General features: G+C 32.1%; 2 protein-coding genes across 2 annotated transcripts; both read right to left on the bottom strand.

The window, feature by feature from the left end:
• Positions 1–407: 407 nt before the first annotated feature.
• LOC120338862 (uncharacterized) lies at positions 408–4224 on the bottom strand. The gene is made up of 4 exons (XM_039406838.2): positions 2901–4224; positions 2250–2448; positions 1855–1936; positions 408–1603 (listed from the first exon to the last, which is right to left on the bottom strand). Exons 1-4 carry the CDS (start codon positions 2943–2945, stop codon positions 1276–1278), a joined length of 654 nt encoding a protein of 217 aa, XP_039262772.2. The 5' UTR covers positions 2946–4224; the 3' UTR covers positions 408–1275.
• A 103-nt stretch (positions 4225–4327) lies between these two features.
• LOC120338859 (helicase POLQ-like) lies at positions 4328–19322 on the bottom strand. Its single transcript, XM_078115954.1, has 22 exons — positions 19313–19322; positions 16325–16560; positions 15651–15752; positions 14415–14898; positions 13934–14015; positions 13689–13818; positions 12951–13129; positions 12374–12514; positions 11897–12032; positions 11069–11274; positions 10416–10558; positions 10081–10209; positions 9487–9600; positions 8755–8887; positions 8318–8434; positions 7360–7564; positions 6782–6957; positions 6074–6235; positions 5811–5984; positions 5495–5623; positions 5189–5308; positions 4328–4762 (listed from the first exon to the last, which is right to left on the bottom strand). The coding sequence occupies exons 2-22, from the start codon at positions 16488–16490 to the stop codon at positions 4691–4693; spliced, it is 3300 nt and encodes a 1099-aa protein (XP_077972080.1). The 5' UTR covers positions 16491–16560; positions 19313–19322; the 3' UTR covers positions 4328–4690.
• Between the last annotated feature and the right edge of the window lie 332 nt (positions 19323–19654).

The raw sequence follows: 19654 nt of genomic DNA, 5'->3' as shown, positions 1-19654 counted from the left end.
CTTCAGTTTCACCAAATTCAGCTATTGATGAGCCTAGATTTATGTTAGACGTCGCATAAATATTTCTTCTAACTAAATACTCACAATTAGCCTAAATCGAAAGCTAGTCATGTCCAAACAGTAAACATCATTCCCCTACCCAGTGAAAGTCCTTAAGTAAATAGCAGATCAGAACAGACGATTTTCAAACGTGAACTATTTATTTGTTTGTATCGAGTTAAATTATTTATAATACTTATTTACATTCAATAAAATTCATGAATACAATAAAGTCGACTGCACTATATAATATACTAAAATACTGATTGGTTTGAATTCAAGCTACCGGTGACTTATCCAAATTCTTCCTCCTCCACATAACTAAATCAATATTAAATTGCATAAAAACTTTAATTTCCACTAAAAAATACAATTAAAATCCTGTGAAATTTTAGAGGTAGATTTAAAAAATGTCTAAAGCAACAAATTCATACCAAAATTACGATTCAATGTTACTAAAATACGAAAATGATTTTGACCAGTCGCAACCAATAAATCGGAAGCCAAGGCTTGAATTCAATCAAAAATTTATCTTTGGATTATTATCCTTGATCAAACAAGTTGAAAACATGCTTGGCAAAAAATATAAAGTCGATGAATTTCTGAATGGAAAATGCCATGTCGCAATCAAATTGATGAACGTTTGAAACGATTCAATGACGTGATGTGTCTCAAATGCCGATACAAAAAAAAAACAAATTTCCAAACACTTCAAAAGTTAAATTTAGAAAGTGACATCAAGAATATTTTTACTAGTCAGATCAAAAGATCTCAAGGCTGAGTGCCGTGCAAAAATATTCTATCACCAAAAAACAGTCGAATTAATATACTATCAGAAGACTGACGATTATGTTGATTTCTATAATTTTGCAACTCTTCCAAAAATGTTAAAACTCGTTTAATGCATTTAGTTTGATTAATCAAGGGGCATAAGGTTTTCAGAAACGAAGGTTTTAGCGCAAAATGGTTGTTAAGTGAATAACAATATAAAATATTATTCTCGGTGAATCTGAAGACGTAAAATAACTATTTTAAAATTGAAATATTTTTTTGGTAATTGTACTTAGGATCGTATTTAATTATTCATCTCAGGGGTATTTAGTCACTAAAACTTTATGAACTATATATATACTATCTTTTATCACACTGAATATGGACCCAAATACCCAATACAACAAACAAATAGTTCACAAAATAAAAATATCAATACCCTAACTAATGTAAGTCATAAAATGCTTACATAAAAGTCATCAACGGCGAGGACATCACCGTGAGAGGTTTCAGCGCCATCATACCCCATTTTGCCAGTGAAAATTTGAAAAACCGATTGATTTTTGACGATTTTTTGTCACCTCGCGTCGGCCCATCTGTGGGAGGTGCGGAAACTGAGATATCAGCAGTGGGGTGAACTCTATGATGACGGCGTTTCCATTTTCCTTTTGCGGATTTCGGGTTTGATGGTTTTCGAGTTGGTGGTGGAGAATGAATAGGCGTACTGCTCTTGGCCGCAAAAGTAGAATAGGAAGTCACAACCGGATTGCTTGGCGCGGAACCGCTATCCGTACTGTAAAACAGAAACAAAAAATAGTTACACACCTAGTCAAGTAGGTACACGATTTTCATTCGATGATGCTTAAATTTGGGAGAAGTATACTGTCCTGTGATTGATTTTATGAAATTACCATCCGAATTGTGGAAAAAACTGGCGTTTGATATATATTTGTATTATCAAACCAAAATTAAACACAGGTCAATGGGAATCTTCCTATATTTTTATTCCGTATATGAAGTATTTTAAAACAGACAGTATCTAACCTTATTCTTCCCTCATTGTTCATCTTTGCTATATTTGGTAGACACAGGAAGTTGCCATCGCCGCTATTGCAAAGTTCAATCTCTATAAAAATGATAGAATTCCATCCAGTGGATTCAATAATGACTAGTTATCAATTGAATAATTATTCCGATTATCGTGAGATTGTTTTCTCCCAATTAAAAGGACATTTCACACAATAAATGATGACAAACGTGTGATGCATTAAGAGGTTCGAAAAACTGTACATAAGTCGGCAATGTCCATAGCCTAATTAATTATTTTTGGAATTTTATATAAGTTCCATCATTAACTGTCTGATTAATAATCTAATTACTAGGAAAAATATTATTAATTTCGTATGAATTAAATGAAAATAAATTATTTACTCATTTACCCAATCTATTGCCCATGCTACAAACACTTCTTGATCGATGGGGTTCTAGAAGAGATGCCATTCTGCGACCAGTATCAACACTTCTTGAACGACGTGTAGTTGGCTTTTCGATGAGATCGGACGGCGATATCTTATTTCCGTATTCTAATTGATTGGTCTTCATCAATTCCGTCGGCTTTTGAGTTTGTTTCCCAAATGCCTTGGTCAAATAGAAACTTTCAATAATACTTTTTGTAGGCTACATGTTTGTATGAAGTTACATTACAGCTGGAACCTTTCATTATTCATAAAATCCCCACTTGGAGAAAGGCTTGCGACTTGCGTATGTGAACTCACCAGGTACCATATTCATGAATTTTTTTTAAGTTGTTAAATAGTTTAAGATCATACGCTAGGGATTGTGGTTCAACACAGAGCATCAAATTATACTATTCATTCAACATGGACAGAACAAGACAAATTTGTTAGGGTGAGAAAAATGTATAAAGTCCATAAAACCGGGCAATGCTAAATACAAAAATATCAGTTGATTTATATCGCTCCGCGTACTGGAAGGACACTGACTGATTGCAGCGCTAAATACAAACAAAAATACGAACATGGTAATCAGTTATTTAAGGAGAAATAAATTGTACTAGAAGCTAATAGTACCTGCTCTTTTGTTATGATATTCAAACCTTCAAAATTCTTCTCCATATTGAAAAAGTATCGCAAGTTGTAGACGAGGTCCGCAACGTAGAAATTTTTCTTCAAATATGCTGGGATTTGTAAATAAGATCAGCTGACTGTCAGCTGGTCGCCAATAGCAATTAACATTATGACGTCACACGGAATGATATTCACCCGATCGGATTTTCTCTTACCTCATAAAAATTTGTCCAATACAGCCGTTTCTAGCGTATACCTTGCGATTGTTTTTGTTATTTGACTCAAGTAGGGTTGTAGGAAACATCAAACAATTGAGAAGTGCTGGCAATTAATTTAGTTCATTCTATTTTTCGCTGGCTTCCCCGATTACATACATCGGCTACTACTGAAACTCCCCAAAAATCGAAGGCAGTTACTTTATGGTTATTACGAAATTATAGTAACAATTTTTGTTTAAAAATTTACGAATGAAAATGGGGAAACGAGTTGACATTCACGAGAACGCTGGGCGAAGAATTGGTTGTGCAATTCACTCCCATTGTTACGTCACGATCACTGCGTCAACTTATTTCTGATTAGTCGATGCTACGGATATTAACGAGGAAGTCAAAGCTCCCTGAAACATCAGTATTTTTTGCTGTAATCTTTTTTTAAGCTATTTCAATAATTTGATAAGAGTTTATAGAAAAGCAAAAATTTAGCCTCTTCCTCGCAATGCAACTTATTTCAACCTTTCGTCAGACCGTAGTAGTATATATTTACGGTCAGACTATGCTACTACCGTGTTTTCCCGAAAAAAGGACTTACCCTGAAAATAGGACCTAGCCTGATTCTTGAAAATGATTTTAATATAAGCCCTTCCATAAAAATAGGGGGGCTACCGAAGTATGTGCACCAAGATGGCGAACAACCTGAACCCAAACCTGGTACACATACCATGTTCAGGGTGTGCACCATCTTGGTGCACATACTTGTGGAGGTCCAAATTAAGACCTAGTCTTCCTTCTTACCAATATTGTAAGTTTATTAACTGAAGTAATTTTTCAGTTTCCGATATAATTTAAATAAAAATATCCGTTTGTGATAGGATTTTACGGTATAACAAGTGTACGACTCTCTTTGGCAATTTTGATAGAGTTCCTATTTATTTGAAACAAGGAAGCAATGCTGGAATCCACGGGCAACTTTAGCGCACCCAGCTTGCTTAAAAGATTGGCGCACAAGTGTGACAGAATAGAACAGTGGCGCATCGCACCTCTGATTACCCTGCGTGGGTTCGAATCCCAACGGTCTTTTGGATACTTGTGACATAGAGGCCATCAGTGATAACAGTAAAAACTTTGCTGACAGCATCAAACAGACTGTCAGGCCTCCTGGCATGAGATTTCAGGCAAAACACATCTTTGAAATAAAACTTTCATCCCAATAACACTGCAAGTAAGTGAATTTAAACAGTTGACAGCGAATCCTATTAATTTGCAGAGCAAGCACGCTTCTGAAGACAACAGTTGAGTCCTAGAACTAATAAGACAGCAGCGTGACATTTGAATATTTTAAATAAGACGTGCCTTTATAAGGTTGTAATGGCTTGGTCGAATTGTCCTTGATTTCAAAGCGACATCTTATTATTCCTTGATTTTTTGCCAAATTTCATAAAAACTGTTACATGCTTGTGCAAAAAAAAATGTGTATGAAAGCAAAATCAGACAATCGTGTCAAAAACTAAGAATACTGAAATTTTCATATTCAATACTGATTCTATCAAACACCACAAAATTAATTTTATTGAAAAATCATATATCCGGTATTGTTTGTAATTCTTCTGCCTCCGCTTGCAATTCTTCAATCTTTTCTTTTAGAAGAACCTGAATAATTATCAGTTATTAGTATTACTTGTATCTGCAATTGTCTGGCCAAAACACAAAACTTCATGAGATGCAGAGGAGAAATCCCTTCCTTTGGGTATACTGTAAAGTGTTTTAGTATTTTGAAAAGAGCTTGTAATCATGAAATGCGAATATTACACAGGTTTTATACGATTCCAGTAGTCAGTATCATAGACACTTAACATAAAAGATAATCATTTATTTAAAAAAATGCTCTCAAGTAAACACTGTCATGTCGTGCTTATTCTGTTAGGTTTCTGAAAAAACTACTTTTATCAGTCTTGTATAACTTGATACAAAGCACAAAACTTCAATAGTTACAATAGTTCAATAGATATCTGAGACTACTCAAATAAAGAATCAATGATTGCAAGCTGTAAATCTGCCAACAATTACTAATCTAACCTTGGCTGATGCAATTATCTGAAGTGCTTGTCGTTTTGAGAGATGTTCAATGTTTTTCACCAAATTGTTGGCTTCTGACTTTGCTATTTGTGCCAACGATTTGAAGCCAGAATTAAAAAGCTGAAATTGGCAAAAAAATATATGAAAATCTATAATATTTATAAATCAATCACTTCAATAAATTTTCAATATTGGCCAGCATTGCAGTTTCTTACTTTATCAGGTAAGCTTTATACCTTTAAATAAACCACTTTATAATGTATGTGTTAATACAATATTAATGACAACATGACTGTTTTTGCAAACCTGTTTAGCTCTTGCAATTTTTACTCCTGGTATTTCCATGAGAGGTATTAATTCAGCAGTTGTACAATATTGCAAACATTGAATCAATTTTTCAAGTAGTGCATGATATGGCCAGAACTCTTCCAGTTCCTGTGTGTTGGAAAGATATTGAATCACAAGTCTGACTACAACAAAATTATATCTCTAATATACGATTTTCATACTACATAGATCACTTTCAAATTATCTTCACATACAAATATTCTAAAAATATTGAGTACAGTCGGAATATATATTTCCATTAACCAAAAATATACAATATCTCTTAACTCACTACCTTTGTAAAATGCAAAACACAAGAAGCGAAAGCAGCAGAACTTGACAGTAAACTTTGCAGAAATCCTCTTGGTTGTTCAAATCTGACAGAAACTTCCCAAACAGATTTACCACGGAATAAGTGATACAACATTAACGTTACATAAAATCTTGAAACAACATCATCTTTAAATTTCTAAAATATAATGACAATCAAATGAAATTGAGTTTAAAATGAAGATGTGATAAATTTAAAATTGATATTCACTAAATATTAATATTTACTTTATTTCTGACTCTATGACCAGCTGCTTTCATTGCAATAAAATTCTCAGGAACACCAATTACAGTTGCAGCAGTTTGTTCATCTGGTGTAAGTTTACCATATTCTTCAAAATAAAACATCCAATTTGGCTTGATATTAGCACATGCATCATGTGGGGTGACCTACGAAAACAGACAAATTCGTTCACATTCAAATTCTATTTAACACAAAATACAACTTGTTAGTACAATAGGTTTTCAAATCCAGTCCCTAAATCAGTTATAACTTATTTCATATATTAGATATCTTCATCTTCAAAAACAGGGATCATAAAAATGCAGCATCAAAGTGGGTTCGGCCGCTGGCCTGGTGGTTGAAACATTGACCTAAATATGATGCATCACAGGTTAAAATATTGATTTCATCCCATTCCCCCACCTCAGCTAGGGTGTAATAAATTGAGTAAGCAATGCAAAACAAGATAGATCTTGGTCATTCCAAATAAAAGTATCTCCTTACATATCTCTATATATTAATGATTGCTCTATAGAGTCTTGTTCAATAGGTAATAAAAATCCAATAGAGTTGGAATTGTCACTCTAAAAAATCTTATGTCCAGAGTCATTGGCGATAAATCACCCAGTTTATTTTATACAGTTAAATAAATTATTGTAACAAAATTACGAGAACAAAACTTGGGCTATATGGAACTTGCATATAGTTCTTACCAGATAAAGTAAATGAAGATAGTTCAAAAGCACAAGATTTTGCAGTCCAAGTTTCATATCATCATATACAATATTACTGATTGTTAAATCAATAGAACCACGATTCGTTGCAATTCCAAGTTTTGTTGCCTCTAAACCATAATCTGAAATGTCCTTTGAATCTGGAGAATTTTCATCTATAAGAGAAGCTAGCTGTTAAGGCATTGTAACGTCATAGGCATAGATAATAAATTGGACTCGGGTATAGGTTTCGCAATACTAAGAGATTGGAAATACTCGCATGTACCAGATTAAACTACACACTATTCGCTGGGCACAGAGTATGCAAAAGAAATTTGTGAATAATCGCCTTGGTACTGAGTGTTTTCAAATTTCATAAAAACAAAAAGGTTTGTGTGAAATATCAGGAATAGGAACATTCAAGCAGCTTCAATCATCTTTAATTACTGAAAATTTGAAATAGATTGATGATACATCTGTCTGAGAGAAAAGCAACAAGTGGTGGCTGCTTGTGCAGGACATTGTTCTGAGCAAAACACATTTAAATATCTTGCATAAAAAATATAACAATCTCACACCTTCTTTCAATTTAACGAGTTTAATAAGTTTTAGATTTAGCAATTCTTGAAGAGCATTTTTGGTGACATTTTCAACCAAGGTTGCATTGTCTGAGGTATCTTCGGTTGTTGATAAATATGAAAATCTATCAGGAAGTGATTTCAATTGCACAGATATTAAAGTTCGAGAAAAGAAATCTTTGACATCAGATAATTTTGTCATTATCTGTAAAATATGAAGGAAAATATTCATTTTATGATAATTCACATCAAATAAGGTCACAGGCCCTATTAGAGAAACAGATTTCCCCTTAAATTAGTAGAGTGGTTCCCTAACTAGAGTCTGCGGACCTTTTGGGGTCAGTGAAGCACTTTCGGAGGGTCTGCGAAACAAATCTGTAATATGGCTAATAGTGTGATAATACAAAAGTTCTTAAACTAGCAAATACACTTGTGTCGCCTTTTTGCTGCTTCAGAGCTGTGGGCCTGTGACACCACAGTGAGAGTTCAATTGATGCCATCACAAGTTTATAAACTACAGAGCTGTAGCTGACGCTGCCCTTTTGCATATTTACCAAATATCGAAACAGACTGGATGTCATACATGTCATGAGAGTTGCGCTTTATATTCTTTTGTTCTTTTCACTATACGGAGCATTGGTTTTTTGTTGTGATCTTTTAATGTTTTGTTTTGGTGCATAAAATTGAAAGGGGTTCGTCATGGAATTTTTTTGAAAAAGTTTGGAAACCACTGGACTAGTATTATATGAATTTAATTAAAACTGAAATTTAAAAAAGTACGAGTAAGTATAAGTTTTCGTAAATGATTCAAACTTGCGAACCCATACATGGTAATCAGGGATGCGATGGCAAGTGTATTCATAACACTTAGCAAAGATGTCCCACTGCCGAGCAAAAAATTGAAACTCCATAATTAGACAAGAAAAAAGCTTACTGAACTTAAATAAAAAAGATTCACCTTCAAACCAATTAAATTCAATATTAATGTCTTGAAACCTTTTCCACCATCATACATTAAACTACTTATGCATGTTTCGACAGGTCCTGTTACCAGTTCCATAACTCTTTGCTTGTCCTAGATAATAAAAAAAGCACGATTTAGTTGTGATTTTATTTGTAGAAGTTAAACTAAACTATACTTAGGTGACGGATTTGAGTACCGGTATATTGTATATTTTTGTCAAAAATGAATATACACAATTGTTTTCAATGGGGGAATTTTCCCTGACTGTTAGATAAATTGTCAAAATTGAGCTTTGTATATTTTGACAAAGTCCAAATATTGACTTGTACTTGACAAAGGAAAATCTCTATTATAATCATCATTTATATAAAAATTTTAGTGAATTTGTCAAAATTTTTATACACAAAAATTTTGTTTTGAATCACACTGACCTGTGTTTTGGTTAAAATGAGATAACTTTCTCCTTTTGTATCGATACCAGCTCTTCCCGCTCGGCCAACCATTTGTTTATATTGCGCTCGTGATAAAAAACTTCTTCCAACATATGGAGAACGAATAATAACCCTGAAAAAAAGCAAAGAATCGGTATGGAAACAACCAAAATTGTAATGAGGTATTATATGTCTTTCTCTCTGAACAAGACTCTGCATAAGCAGGCACTCAAACATATTTATACAAAAGCGTTCAATTAAAACGAAAAATCTATACACAATACATTGACTGACAACAAGCTCGTAATCAATAATTATGCTAATACTCTATTGTCTGTTTTTAATTGTTTGAAACAAAAAAGTTTCTGGGGATACGCGTTTTCAAATTATCTTGAGCATATGAGCTGATTAGAAAAACTATGACTCATGTTAAAATTTTATTCATACTTTACAGTTTATATCATTCAAATATTAGAAGATGAAACGAGAAATTATTACACAATTATTGAACAAATTAGAATAATACTGAGAACAATTCATAAATTTGTTTTCATAAAATTCAAAACATGGAAATTAATTATTTTCTGGGAAATTTTTTTCTGACATAGTGATATTAAATATTTTTGCAAAGCAGATCCAACTATTAAATTCAATTCATCAACAATTTCAATCAATAAGATGCAAAACTCTGAAATAGGATTATAGTCTATATAGAATACAATCTATTTATACCTCCTTGCTGGTAAATTAACACCTGCAGCGAGAGTAGATGTGCAAGTGATAACACATAATACACCATCTGTATATGCTCCTTCTATTAGTCTTCTTTCATCCGATGTTAATCCACTTTCAAAAAAAAAATAAATGAAACGTATTTAGGGTAAATTTATTAAAAAATTTTAGTGTATTTAAGGTAATTGAATCCTATATCCTATTTAGAAATTTTTTCACAGCAGCATATTATCACAGCAGAAAAAAATCCATCTCTGCCCGTCCTGATTGTTCGTCAAACATTCGTGGATTTTGGATCATGATGTACATGGCCAGCCATCTTTCGTACTTGATATTTTCTCTATGCTACAGTCTACACAGAAAATATCAATATAGATGTCAAATATTATGAAGTCATAGCCACCAATGCTAGTCTGAAACAGGGTTTCTGAAACTTTCTGGCCCCAAACCTCTGTTTGTTAATCTTATATATATGGTAAACTTCCATGGCATATGGAATAAATTCAGTTTTTTTTCAATTCAAATACATTATAGTGGAATGTATTTGATATAATAATGTAAGAATATTACTAAATGTAAAAACACCAGGCTCACCTGTGATGATATGCAACACCATAAGGAATGGTTTTCAACAAAACAGGACATATTCCTTCATTACCGGAATCTTGATATAATGTCTCTAATATTCCCTTCTTTTCTCTCACTTTTCTTTCTTTGAGAGATCTATAATTTATATTGCTGTATTATGTTTGAACTGAATTTTTATCTTGGTTGACAAATTTGACAAAGAGATCTTTTTGACAATTTTATCGACGAAATAAAACTTTGATACTCAGCGGCCCAGAAATATGAAGCTTAGAAGCAATTATTCACACAAGCCTGATTATATAGTTGACCAAAATATTGTGATGTACAACAGATAAACTTACTCTGGTAATAACTTGCAAATCATGGTTGCCACATTTTCACAATTCTTCTTTGTAGCACAAAATATTAAACATGAGTGATCAGGTATAACTTCTAAAACTAATGTTGCGAGATGATCAGTATCTCTTAATGACATTTCTTTATTCTAAAATAAAAGCAACGGTATTAAATTTATGGCATGTTGCAAGGAGCTGCTTATTTACACGTAATCATATCAATAAATATGAAATTGATGTTCATGATTTAAATTGAACATTAAAATTTAAATTAAAAATAAAACGTGTTATCTCAATATTATTGTTTAAAAATGACAACAACAGCGACAACAAATTTCATATTATTCGGAAATCTTGTGCATTATTTGACAGAAATGGTGAAATTAAACTATGACTGCTAACTCGAAAAAACTGAAAAATTGTTATTTTTATGCAAAACAATATTTAGAGAATCAGAATTTTTGTAGAATAGATTTGTTGTGAAATCATTATCTAATTCAAAAATATATCGAAATCAGAATTGAGTGCAAGGAAATATACTAGAATACTACTAAACTATTTGAATATGAATCCCAACTGCAGATTTGCATAAACAAAAAACCAAGGCAGTGAATATATTCGAGTATAAGGTTGGCCAAAACTGACGAAATAGCACTCACTGCATATCCGATAGGTCTATCAATCGTTAATTGTTCATCAGGATTTAAATTCTTCGTATCAACTTTATAAATAGAATCTTCATATTTAACGTGTTCATCAAGAGTTACAGGACGAAAATCATTTGTATAAACTTCAGAATGTAAAAAAGTTGCCAGATCTCCAATATTGCTGAGAGTTGCAGACATCCCAATAATTTGTGTAGTACCTGGAGGATAAATTGAAGAATGGTCAGAACTAAATGATCTATTATTACGAATACATTCTGAAATTATATTTTTGAATATGGAATATATTGGGTCATGTTCAAAAGAAAACATATAGAAGTTGAAACATGCTCAATTTGAATTTTAAAATGCGGGAAGTAGAAGATAAACAGCGGTTAGATTAGTTTTCTATGTTTAAGGTTTTCCGAAATGAAATTTATCACTTTATGAAAATTTAGGAGTGAAACTACTTTAATTGGCAATGAGTACATTACATAGAAATGTTTCAAAACAAGATTTAAACAGCTTTCTCAAAGATTCATACTGTCAAATTGGTAATCTGTTATACATTGTCTTGATTAAAGACCAACAAATACTGAATTCTGCACATTTATCACTTTTTCTTTAAAGAATGTTAACAGAAACTATATAGATTTGTGGTAGTGCATTTCGTACCAGCGAATGCCAATTGATGCAAAACCTACCTCAATTTAATACAAAAGCAAACAGCTTATATGAATAAGTAAATAGTTTGGAATACAATGCTAAAAACTAGCATCCTAGTAAAACCATAAAAAAAATAATTTGAACACAAAATCTAGATCTAGGATAAGTTATTCTTACAAGAAACATGCATAATTTTTGCAAGTGTCATTTCAATAGTTGCTCCTCTCCGTCCACCTTCACCCAACATATGAAGTTCATCAACAACAACTAAGCCAACACTATCTAGTCTTTGGGCTTCAATTAAGGAGTTTACCTGTAAGTTAAGTATTATTGTAATTACATATTTCTTTCAATATTGAGAAAATTTGGATGTGAAGATATCAAGAAATGAGTGACCCAGTGTAATTTTATAAATTGAATTTTTATCAATATAGACAAAAAGATAAACCGAATATTGACAAATTGGTGACAAAATATTTAATTGTTGCATTTAAAGAAAAAATATGCCAACGCTTTCGAAAATTTTATACACAGTTTATGTTATATACAGTACATGAATATTCTTAGCAATTTTAAATTATATTTTACCCTTCAAATTCGCATTTTATAAATATCTATAATATCTAAATCTGTTTTTATCTGACTACAGCATACCAGTGTATTTGCTTTCTCAATTGTACAAATAAATAAGGATTTTCTTTTTCGTCGTTTAGTCGGTGGAATTTTTCCCTTGCTACCGGCATATTCCTCCACCAAGAAATCAAGTTCATCTGCAAACTGTGCAATATTACGAACCTAGAATTTTCAACAAGAAAAATGAGCATTGACTATTTTAGGATCAAGACGTCTAGCAAGGTGTGAAAATAGTGGAGGAAGCTGATCAGCAGTTAGTTACATGACTACATACAGTACAGGTACAGCAATGAAGAATAGAGCTCTCCTCTTTAGCCGAATTATCCCTCACAATTTCAACCCATGTGGGTTAACCAGCGGTGCGATGACAGGCAAGTTCTTACTACTTGGCAATATGTTTTAACTAATGAGACAGGATTTCTATCTTTGTGAAATGACATTATGACTCGCTGCAAATAAAGTATCATTCGCTGTTTAAAAATAACTTTTTTTTATGAATATTACTAATTACAAATCATGTTTCAATAACTTTCTTTGGATTTCGAAGGAGAAAGCTAAATTTATCTTCCAAAATCGCCAGAAAGAATAAAATTTGTACCTTTTCTTGTACTATAGCTACAAATGGTAATACAAGTATAGCATCTCTTTCTTTGCATAAAAGTTCTCTCATTATTAATATTTCAGCAACCAATGTTTTTCCTCCACTTGTTGGAAGAGAATAAATTAAATTTTTCCCTTCTGATATTGATGGTAAAGACAGACACTTGTGTTGCCAATCTGTACCAAAAATGGAAAACCAAGCATATTAAAACAGAAAGAAAATGTGCATATAGACTGAGAGATGACACTTATTAAGATATTTTTCTACGGCTCGAAACAAGGCGCCTCTAATACCTAATGATATGTGAGGAGTTTCTAATTTTCTTCTCAATTTGGCATTGCCTACCCAGATTTTTACATGATGAACATGGGATTTGAACCCGAAATGTGTAACATGCAATGTCAACACAGTTACATCTTAACAGCTTAAATGCTAGGTCATCTCGCATACACATCTCTAAGGGTCAGTAATTAATTGTCCTGTTATATAAGTTAATCTGGGGCACTATTCATCTTGTCTTGTTCATTGAAAATCAGTTATGAGCCGATTGTGGCTGTGTACCCAAATGCGCCACTCATCTTTGTAAATTCATTTTAGTAATATTATCTGTCTTAAACTTTTTCAGTTCTGATCATAAATAACAAGCTTCAATGGGTGCTAGTAAAAAGTTTTGTTCTTGTCATATTAAAAAATTTACCGTCTTAACTTGGGTTATCATTAATATTCGAAAAATACCATAAACTTTCTTTATTCCTCTGAATTGTTCCATCAAATTTTGAACTTTTGCTGGAAGTCCATAAAATGGTCCTAGAGATTTGCATTTCAACTGTGATTGCGTTAGAAACTGGCTTTCTCCACCAACATCCTAAAATTAAACATCGATAACCTAAAATCACATATTCATTTATATTTTGAATTACCAGTAATTCATGAATAGATTATTCACAATACACTAATAGTACAATTCTACCGTAACATACCAATAAAATTTTTGAAAAATCTTTTGCCGCATCACGAAGATGAAAACTTGATGCTGTTTGTTGATTAGCATTTGCTTTTAATCTGCATTTTACAAAATTAAATACATTTACATTTGGTACAGCTCAAAAACAGACACTTGCATTGATCTTACTTTGTGAACCTTCTTTCTCGCCAAGTTTGAAATGCATAAAGGATCACCTTGACCCATATTGAGGTAAACTTCATATATTTAATATGAATGTGAAGGTTCAAGCAAGATCATATGAAAAAAAAATCCAAGAATAACAAAAGTAAAAATAAATTATCGAACCAAAATAAGGAAAACTTAAACATGAAAAAAAAATTGACTCAGACTCTGGCTAAGAAAAACTTTTGACTTCAATTTCAAACTCCAAGTTGATAAAAAAAATTTCAAATTCAAATTCAAAGAAAGTCAACTTTGACACAAAAACATTGACATCTGCAATCTTGCGAACTCACCTTTCTTTGAGCTTGAGCATAAGATTACCACCAGCACATGCACGAGATGGAGTAGAAGCAGCCACAGGCTTTGGCTCTTCAACAACTTGGTCAAATTTTGACTTGATTGGTGAATTATTGTGCGCCTCTGATTTTGAATTCTTTTTAATATTAGTATTCATCTGATTTTCAACATAGGATAAATCAATATCTCCAAATACAGAGTCGTTTTTCATTTCAGATTTTGTATCAGAACACTTCTGGGATTTTTTTTCAATGTCTGCGTCGGTAACATTTTGAACAGTTTTAGATAATTTCGGGTCATCTTTTTTCTCGTTAGCAAAAAGTTGGTCAGAGCATTTCATGAGTAGTGTTTCATCAGCGCTCCAATTGACACTACATAGTGATTGACGGCTTCTTTTCGTTCTATTTATTTTCTGAGTAGGGCTTGCGTAACTAGGAAGAATTGGAGATGGTGATCTATTCTCATCAACTGTTAAGTTACCTGAAATGAAATGCATGAAATTATGCAACTCATATTTTAAAACATACCAGAAAATATTAAAAGTTAAACTACGAGCTATACTATAGCTCAGGGGTCGGGAACCCATGGCTCGCGAGCCATATATGGCTCCCAAAAAAATCTAATATCCCAAGACTAAGCCTACTATTGTTACGAGATTGCAAACTCTTTTATAGCCAAATTTGGCAGGAAATTCCCAATACGTTTAAGAAGGCGCGTCCAGCACATGTCTATGTTATGTAAGATAATTACCAGACAGGCATTGTGACAAACAAGGGGATTCTGGAACATATATTGTGACATCACAAAGCGATAGAGTTTTAAAAACACTACGGAGATACCTAAACGAAAAAGGGCGATGAGTATCGTAGAATTCAACTTGGGCTGCATGTGAGCAACCGTTCAAGGCCCGCAGCGACTACATGCAGCATCAGATAATCACATTAAGTGTATACTGACATTGTATGTGTTGACTTTTGAGTAAACATTTCAGGCCTGATTAAGTGAAGAAATGTTATATGGCTCGCACGGAAATGCAATTGAAAATATTTATATTTTATGGCTCTCTTGACCAAAAACGTTCCCGACCCCTGCTATAGCTTATAAGAATGAAAAACACATTTACCATGACATGAAATATGGAGGCCAAAATTTTATTTTATGATTAATTATTTTCATTATTATTGACATGAGATATTAATATTAAAATTAATTGAAAACAATAAAAATCATACCAAACAAATCATCATCACTGTTATTCTGATATTCAACATCATGTAAAGAATTGTTATTATTTTCTACACTTTGTCCGCATGGTATCATTGTATCTGCATCACCTAAAAATCATTTTGCCATATCTTTTTTATCATCAGGGTTCACTTTACAGTACTGCATATGGTATAGATAGGATTATGATAAATACATTTTTAGCAGTTGTATAAAAATTGAAATGTGTAATCTCTAGGCCACATACAGTAGGGCTATGTTCTCTGATTTCCAACATTTGGTTTAACAAAACAAACGTTTTCTATTTCTCTGAAACAGTGCGTGTGGCACGGCAGCAAGTACGTCATTGCCTTGTTTGTCTTGTCTTAATAACTTACCAGTAAATCAATCGCAACGTGTGTCTGCCATCATAATATTATGACCAAATTTGAGATATTTTGCTAAATGCTCTAGATTTAAACCATTTCCTAAAGGAGGGGTTTGCACTAACTGTTATAATTGATGTCTTTCAATGTGGGGGCTATTCTTGGAATCGAACTGTGTGATATGTTATTGTGTTCAATGTAACCGTCTGACCGTTGATTTCCTCCACATATTTTCAGATTTTTAAATTTGTGAACCCAACCTGGTATTCCGTACTGATGAGTGTACAAGAGGTACGATAAGTGTAGCTTATTTATACCTTTTATAGATGTACCAAAAGAAACGGAGGCATTTTCAATGTCCGCAAGAGAATTGAGGCTGGATTTCCTCCTTCTGGGCCTTGAAAATGAGACATCTTGGCAAGACATGCTTCTCTCAAGCGAGGCAACATCGCTAAGATTGATTTTTCGCCTTTTTGTCTTCATTTCATAGAACTTTTGAAAGTAGAATTGTCAATACAGCAACAGGCGATATAACACTGATAAGCTGTATATTTTTTTTTTTTTTTTTTTAATGGGATAATATAATAAATTATAACAAAAAGTATATAACCATTCGAGCAATCATAAGATAAATAATCCAATATTCATTTTTCATATGTCCATTCCATCAGTGTTTGAGGTGTTGATCGCAGATCAGCATACAATTCATCAATTTTTAGTATATTGAGTTAGATTATGTACAATAAACATAAAAAATTAAATATATTAGACATGTTCATTTTAATACATACTAAATTTATACACACTAGATTTATAGTTCAAATACAATTCCTTAGTATTTCAAATTCTCTGACAAAATTTGGTGATTTTCTATTTTTTTCAATAGTGAGTCTGTAAGTGATTGCAGTTTTTATTTGTTTGATAACTAGGTGCTGATTAGGGGGATTACCTTCGAATATAACAGAATTTCTTTGTATCCATATTTTATATCTAGTGATTGAAATTAAATAAACAATAATATCTAAATCTCGTCTTGTAATGTTGGAATGTAACAAATAGCTTAAATCCAATAAAACACAAGTTTCATAATTTTTCAAAAGTCTGGCATTATTTAATTTCCTAACAGTATTTTCCATAAAATCAAAAACATAATCAAAATATTCACAATTCATAAATAGATGGCTAACAAATTCTGGTTCTTTTCCACATAACACACACATATCATTTCCTGCTATATTTCTTATTCCAGGTTTTGTTTTTACTGGTAAAATATCCCACATTAACTTGAAATTAAAGGTTTTCATATAGTTTGCCAGAATATTATTATGAATATTCTCACATGCAATATTTAAATTACAATTGCTTAGAAAAATTAATCTGTCCCCAGTCATAGAAATAACAATTTTTTTATAAATAGTTTTATGCATATCTTCTTTTATATCTGTACTACTTATGTTATGCTTTCTTAAAAATTCTAATATTAATCTATACTCACTTTGAGGACAAAATCTATGTAAACATGTATTTTTAGTTCTAATCCCCCAAAATGTACTAAGTTGTTGTCCAATATTGTATTCAACAAAGGACATACAAATATGATTGTAATCCTCATTATAATCACATTCTCTAGCTTTATAATAATCCAAGACACTAATTATGTACATGCACATTGTAAAAATGGGTATGTTAATAATATCATAACCCCCCAAATTTTTTGGTTTGCACAAATTCCCTATTTTCAGTATGCTTCTTCCATTGAATACAAATCTTTCCACCATGTCATTCACTCTTTTTCCTATAGAATTTGGCATCAGAAATACTTTCGATAAATATAGAAACTGCGGAAACACCTTTAATTTTACTAATATACATTTGCCCTCTAAAGTCAACTTGATATCCTGTAATTCTCTTACAACATTTTTTGCTTCCTCTAAACATTTCATCCAATTAATTTGACACATATCTATATTCCCAAATGTAACATTTAATATTTCCATGGATTCAACTTCACTGATGTCTTGTTGTGGGTTTATTCGTCTCCAAATTCCAATTCTCATTAATTTTGTTTTAGATTTGTTCAATTTCATACCTGTTGCTATTTGATGCCTTTCAATAACTTTCAATGCTTCTTTTATGGAATTTTCTTTACCTAATGCCAGAGTCACGTCATCAGCAAATCCAAGACTTTTCATTTAATTTTAGAAGTCAAATACCCATTTACTATTATTCTAGCTTCAGAACCTGTGTATAATTCCCGAATCAAACTTATAAATTTGTTTTCAAATCCAAATTTTTCTAACACTTTATATAGGTACTTCAAATCTACAGAGTCAAAGGCTTTCATGAAGTCCAGTGACAATAACGCATTTTCTCCAATAATATTTTTTTCTTGTTGACATACATCTCTAATAATACTGAGTATTTCACTAATTCTTCTTCCTGGTATTGCAGCTTGGTTTTTGTCTATTATATTAGGTAGTAAACTTTGAATTCTATTTGCTAAAATCTTTGTAATAATTTTGTAGTATGAATTTAATAGAGTTATGGGTCTATAGTTTTTTATTTCATCTTCTGCCCCCCTTTTGTGTATCAGTGTTATGTAACCAATTTTTAAAGTATCAGGTATATGCTCTTCTTCATACATTTCTTTCATTACCAATATGAATTCTTCTTTTATTATGTCCCAGCATTTTTTGTAAAATTCTATTCCCAGACCATCTGGTCCTGGAGTTTTTCCTTCTTTAAAACTTTTAATAGTTTGAAATATTTCTTCTCTCTCTATATTTTGCTGTAATATTTCATTTTCTTCTTGTTGCACTTTTCTTCCTGTTGTTGGTATCCTATTTAAAAAAATATTCTGTAGTGTCTCATTGCATTCAACTTTACTATAGAGTTCTTTGTAAAAGTCTGTTACAATATTCATTTTGTCCTCAAGTTTATTTTGTATTGTGCCGTTTTTGTCTTTCAATTTTCTAATTGTTGTTTTCATATGTCTGGTTTTCAATTGTTTGAAAAAGGATTTAGTACACTTTTCGTAGTTGTCATATTTTTCTGCAGTATTCTGGATTAATAGTTTTTTATCTTTCTCTTTTGTTTTCTTGATTATTTCACTTTTCTTTTTATTTAGCAAGGTCAAAACTCTTTCTCCATTATCCAATTTTTCCTTAAGTTCTTGTAATTTTTCCATATCTCTTCTATGTTCCTCTTTTTCTATTCTGGACATCTTAACAGAGAATTCAATTACTAATAAGCTGTATATTAACTGTATATTAACAGAGAATTCAATTACTAATAAGCTGTATATTACAGGTACCGTATCGGCCGACCTGTGTCTGTCGTCTGTGTATGTAGGGAATAACGCTAACAAGTATTTAGGGAATTCCCCTTTTTTGTTTTTGCCGCTTTTGCGTCACGGTTTACTGGCTTTGTAATTATATTAGTATTGTTGTATACTGTAAATGTCAATCTCACAGGTAAAAGGTGCCATATTTGTATGGTACCTGTAATATTGTATCGAGCATTTGGTCAGGCCAACTCAAATCTGGACACAGGTGGAATTATGACGTCACGTCTTTTAGTAGTATGGTCGTGGTTCCCAACTTTTTGTGCCACTGCGATAAAAAGCGTGAAGCCATCTTAAACCTCAC

The sequence above is a fragment of the Styela clava genome, chromosome 9 (genome assembly GCF_964204865.1).
Source record: "Styela clava chromosome 9, kaStyClav1.hap1.2, whole genome shotgun sequence".
Classification (NCBI taxonomy): Eukaryota; Metazoa; Chordata; class Ascidiacea; order Stolidobranchia; family Styelidae; genus Styela; species Styela clava.
The sequence above is the reverse complement of the archived record's forward strand: the minus strand, read 5'-3'. Positions and strand labels throughout refer to the sequence as shown.

Bases quoted from the DNA above. Each gene is read 5' to 3' on its own strand.
- LOC120338862 (XM_039406838.2), bottom strand. From the start codon at position 2,945: ATGGAGAAGAATTTTGAAGGTTTGAATATCATAACAAAAGAGCAG. The intron at 2,449-2,900 runs GTACTATTAGCT...TATTTGACCAAG, and splicing joins ATATCATAACAAAAGAGCAG to GCATTTGGGAAACAAACTCA. The intron at 1,937-2,249 runs GTAAATGAGTAA...TCATTTTTATAG, and splicing joins TAGCATGGGCAATAGATTGG to AGATTGAACTTTGCAATAGC.
- LOC120338859 (XM_078115954.1), bottom strand. From the start codon at position 16,490: ATGAAGACAAAAAGGCGAAAAATCAATCTTAGCGATGTTGCCTCGCTT. The intron at 13,130-13,688 runs GTATTTTTCGAA...TTTTTGGTACAG, and splicing joins AGGAATAAAGAAAGTTTATG to ATTGGCAACACAAGTGTCTG. The intron at 7,565-8,317 runs GTGAATCTTTTT...CATATTTTACAG, and splicing joins TGAATTTAATTGGTTTGAAG to ATAATGACAAAATTATCTGA.